The following is a 5,453-nucleotide window of genomic DNA, read 5'->3' as shown; positions in this document are numbered from 1 at the left end:
GGGAAGTAAATACCTTCCTGCAGCCGTCTAAACAGACCAGAGTTCCTGAACACGCGAGCGTCATGAACCTTGCCCGGCCATCCGACGTTGATGTTGGTAAAACGTCCCCTATGGTCCACCAGTGCTTGCAGCACCATTGAAAAGTAGCCCTTTCTGTTAATGTACTGGCTGGCCTGGTGGTCCGGTCCCAGGATAGGGATGTGAGTCCCATCTATAGCCCCACCGCAGTTTGGGAATCCCATCGCGGCGAAGCCATCTATGATGACCTGCGCGTTTCCCAGGGTCACTACCTTTGAGAGCAGTACCTTAACGATTGCGTTGGCTACTTGCATCACAACAACCCCCACGGTAGATTTGCCCACACCAAAGTGGTTCGCGACTGACCGGTAGCTGTCTGGCGTTGCAAGCTTCCAGAGAGCTATGGCCACTCGCTTCTGGACAGTCAGGGCTGCTCGCATCCGGGTGTCATTGCGCTTCAGGGCAGGGGACAGCAACTCACAAAGTTCGAGGAAAGTCCCCTTCCGCATGCGAAAGTTTCGCAGCCACTGGGATTCGTCCCAGACCTGCAGCACTATGCGGTCCCACCAGTCCGTGCTTGTTTCCCGGGCCCAGAATCGCCGTTCCACAATATCCACATGACCCATTGCCACCATGATGTCCTGGGCGCTGGGGCTCGTGGTTTCTGACAGCTCTGTGCTACTCTCCGACTTCAGGCCCTCACGGCGGTGCCGTAGCCTCCTCGCCCGATTTCTCTGCATCTGCCTCAGGGAAAGGTGTATGATAAGCTGCGAGGTGTTGAGAACGGCCACAACTGCAGCGATGGTCGCAGCGTGATCCATGATCGCAGTGCTGTGGCGTCCGCGCTGTCACTGACCAGAAAAGTGCGCGAACTGATTTCCCGCTGGCGCTTTCAGGGAGGGAGGGACGGCGGTAGTGACGGACGGATGACGACAGTGACCCAAAAGCACCCTCGACACATTTTTTACCCAGAAGGCATTGGCGGCTCGACCCATAATTCCAATGGGCAGCGGGGACTGCGGGAACTGTGGGATAGCTGCCCACAGTGCACCGCTTCCAATGTCAACGCTTGCCCCGTTAGTGTGGACTCACAAAGTCGAATTACTGTCCTTAGTGTGGACACACACGTTCGACTTTGCAATATCGATTCCACATATTCGATTTAAGTAAAATCGAACTACTCTCGTAGTGTAGACATACCCTAAGGTGCCACAAGTACTCCTGTTCTTACTACAGCCTATGTCGGCAAAACTTATATCGCTCAGTGATGTGAATATTCCACCCTCATCTGCAACATAAGTTACATCGACATAAGTGTTCATGTGCACACCACAATATCACATGGCTTATGCCACTCGCAGAGGCTTTTTTTTTATGTTGACGGGAGAGCTCTCTCCCATCCGCATAGAGTGTCTTCACCAGATGCGCTGCAGTGGTGCAGCATATTGGTACAGCTCCACCTCTGCAGCACTGTATGTATAGACATACCCCAAGACAATTGGCAACACTCAGATATCTACCGCAAACACATCACCAAGCTCATCCATTTCATACTCACCCATAACAATTTTATATTCAAACACTTTGTCCAAACTATGGGAACAGCCATGGGTACTAGGATGGCTCCCCAGAATGCCAACCTCTTCACTGGCCACCCAGAGGAAGAATTACTGGACAAATGGCACCACAAAACCAATTATATACCTGAAGTACATAAATATTTTTATTCTCTGGACAGACAACTTAAACTCCCTCATAGATTTCTACCACAAATTCAACAACCATCTTCCATCCATTTAAACTAGAGCACTGTCACACTAGCATCAACTTCCTGGATACCATGATCAGCTTCAGCAATGGAATCCTACAGATAGCTATATATAAGAAACCCATAGATCACCACACCTACCTTCACAGATGCAGTAACCACCCCAAACACATCAAAAAAATCTTGTCTACAGCCAGGCACTCAGATTCCACATAATATGCTCTGACGAGAACGTTAGGATATACACCTTAACGCAGGGGTTCTCAAACTGGGGGTTGGGACCTCTGAGGGGGTTGTGAGGTTATTACATGGGGGGGTCACGAGCTGTCAGTCTCCATCCCAAACCCCACTTTGCCTCCAGCCTTTATAATGGTGTTATAAATTAAAAACACTTTTTTATATATTTAAGGAGGGCGGGGTGTCGCACTCAGAGGCTTTCTATGTGAAAGGGGCCACAAGTACAAAAGTTTGAGAACCACTGCCTTAATGCATTCAAAACCACGGTCATTAAACAAGGACACTCCACCAGAGAAGTAGGAATGGGCCACTGATATACCCCCAAGAGAACCTACTTCAATACAGAAATAAAATTCCCTCTAACCGCACACCCCTAGTTGTCACTTACCAGCCCACAATGGAACCCATATGGGGTATCATTAAACAATTACAATCCATACCTGATGAGGACCACATCCTGAAAAATCTTTCCTAAACCTCCTCTTCTGGCCTTCAAACAAACCCCAGCCTCTCCAAGCTCATCATCAGAAGCAAGCTCCCTTCAGATCAGGACACATCAACTCAAAGAAGCACCGGACCCTGCCAGAACAACAGACAAAACCTGTATACGGATCTCTACTGCTACAATGATCGACCCCCATTCCCCACAACACACCTTTCAAGATCCGTAAGTTCTACACATCCATCACAACATACAATGTACCTCATCCAGTGCACTAAATGCCCAAATAACAACAATGTAGCTGAAACCAGATAATCACTATGCTCTCAAATGAACACTCAGAAAAATGATGACAAAAACACCACATCACCTGTGGCAAATGCTTTTCACAAAATGACCACTCCATATCTGACCCCTCAGTCCTCATTCTCAAAGGAAATCTGCACAACACTTTCAAAAGACGAGACTGGGAGCTTAAATTCATAACTTTGCTAGACATTAAAAATCAGGGACTGAACAGACCAGTGGTTCTCAACCTTTCCAGACAACTGTATCCCTTTTAGGAATCTGATGTGTCTTGAGTACCCCCAGTTTCACCTCATTTAAAAACTATTTGCTTACAAAATCAGACAAAGACACAAGTGTCGCAGCACACTAGTACTGAAAAATTGCTTACTTTGTCATTTTTACCATATAATTATAAAATAAATTCATTGGAATACAAGTATTGTACTTACATTTCACTGTGATACTGAGCCTGTTTTTCACTTGTAAGCCTTGTCTGAAGCCCAAGCCCTGCCGCCCAGGGCTGAAGCATGGAGCCCCAGGCAACTGCTCTGCTTGCCACCTTCTAATGCCAGCCATGCATTTGCAACCCACCTAAACCCATCCTATGACCACCCTCGGGGCTGCAAGCCCCAAATCGAGAAACACTGATCTAGATGAGTTAAGTACCCCTTGGAAGACCTCTACCTTCCCCTGGTTGAGAAACACTGGAATAGACACACTGGATTTATAGCTTATTACAACAATCTATAACCCATTAACGACCCTGGCACCACCAAGCTGCCTTTTCTTCCCTCCCATCCTTTCAGGACTGAAGGGGTGTTAATGGGCCACTTCACCTTGAATGGACCCTTGAAATATGCATTAACTACCTATTTTGTATTTAACAGTGACACTCCAGGTAGTTTCCTAACCCTGAAGAACAGTTCTGTTGTAAGCTCGAAAGCTTGTCTCTCTCGCCATAGAAACTGGTCCAAAAAAAAGTATTACTTCACCCATCTTGTCTCTCTCTAAAAAAAATCACATCATTCTGATCATCTCATTTCACCCCCACTTCAAGTGTAACATAATTTTTGTATCAGAGGGGTAGCCGTGTTAGTCTGGATCTAGACTAACAGACGTATTGTAGACATTCTCAGAAACTGCTAAATTTAGAGATGAATGCTTACCATAAGTATTAATTTCTAGCTATAGCTATTATTCACCAGAGGCTATAATTACAGGGTGTATAAAATACTAGTTTCTAGCCATAGCAGTTTAAAATACTCAAGCTTAAAAGGACACTGTCAAATTGAAATGTAATCAATAAAAAAATGATTTTAAAGTAGTTTCGGGTACTAGTCCAGCCAATTTTTGTGGTGCTATAATCATGTTTCCATTTAAAAAAAAAGTTTATTCTCCCCTGCTGCTGTATAAAAAGCGTACACAAATAACAGAAGATGACTAAAAGGTGAAATGGGTGATTCACAAACTGTTGTGAACTGCCTACCAATTCACTATAAAGCTACTGCCCTTTTCCAAATCAGTTTTTAAAGTATAACATTCAGTACTTCTAGGCCCAAGAAATGCCACAGATAAATAATGGTGACAGCTACATTGGATTTGAAGTTCTAAAGCTTTTATTAAACTTGTGTTATTAGTAACATTGTTAAATAAATTTGTAAGTTTAAAAAAACAAAGTTGTAAACTGACAGTGTCACCTTAAAAATCTATTGATAAGGTAAAAAAAACGTTAATAATGCGGTCCTTGGACCATAAAAAAATATTACAAACTCTCTCCGTTTCTGAGAAACTGATACCACTTGAAGTGCACTCTGTTGAACCATTTCCACTCTGGAAAGCATAGCTGTAGATAATTAAGAGCATACCTTGCCCAACTTTACAAGTACCAACAAATCAGGTCCAAGCATGCAACGAATCAGTTAAGTGAACATAACAAATCTGCACCCACAGGCAGAAAGTAATACATAATTTTTGGCTTTGCTAGTGACAGAAATATTTTAACTTTGATTACACCCTCCAATTTACCTTTTCCAGCATCTCCCTCTCCTTCTCCATCCCTGCTGCCTCCAGCTGCTCCTCCTCTTCCAGCATGGATGGTGTAATCAGAGCTGCTGCTGCTTGTTCACCCATCTCTGCCCCCAAGTGCCCTACAATGGCATGAAAACCATAAATAAGCTCAAAGAGCACGAGCCTGCCTGCAGCGTGAGGACAGTAGTAGATGCTCCTTTCTGCACAATGCCATGTTAACAGCAGTAAGCATCACTGGCTCAGCAATCAACTGGCATGTGCCATACAACTGGGCACAAGAGTCTCCGGCTTGTTCTCATTGGGACTGAATGGCAATTCTCTGACCCTGTACATGAGATGTTGGGGTACACTGTCAAGAAGATTCCACTCTAACCACTGCAATTATCACTATCAACCCCATCCAGACCCTTCGCAGCCATTCCCTTCCCTCAGTGTTCAACCTCCTACACCTGTATCCACACTTCTCAGCCCCACACCTCCGAACTCTTTGCCCCATACACCCACCTCCCTCCCTCCTCTCAACACCTCACACGTACCCTCTCAACCCATGTGCCCTCTTTTCCTCCTCCAGCTCCCAGTACTCCCACTGCAGTCACCCTTTCCCTCCAGCCCCCGGCACTCCCCCTCCCCCCCTACAGTCACCCTTTCCCTCCAGCCCCCGGCACTCCCCCT

The 5,453-nt window shown here is 45.7% G+C and overlaps 1 protein-coding gene across 1 annotated transcript in view; it reads right to left on the bottom strand.

Annotated features, from left to right (window-relative positions):
- Window positions 1-4,957, bottom strand: part of HELLS (helicase, lymphoid specific) — a 54,686-nt gene extending 49,729 nt beyond the window's left edge. The window contains exon 1 of the mRNA XM_029912874.1: window positions 4,779-4,957. Within this exon, the coding sequence (XP_029768734.1) occupies window positions 4,779-4,883 (105 nt within the window). The 5' untranslated portion in view covers window positions 4,884-4,957. The remainder of the gene's footprint in view (window positions 1-4,778) is intronic.
- Window positions 4,958-5,453: the final 496 nt, after the last annotated feature.

Source organism: Terrapene carolina, unplaced genomic scaffold (assembly GCF_002925995.2).
Source record: "Terrapene carolina triunguis isolate 2854851 unplaced genomic scaffold, T_m_triunguis-2.0 Scaffold310, whole genome shotgun sequence".
NCBI lineage: Eukaryota > Metazoa > Chordata > Testudines > Emydidae > Terrapene > Terrapene triunguis.
The sequence above is the reverse complement of the archived record's forward strand: the minus strand, read 5'-3'. Positions and strand labels throughout refer to the sequence as shown.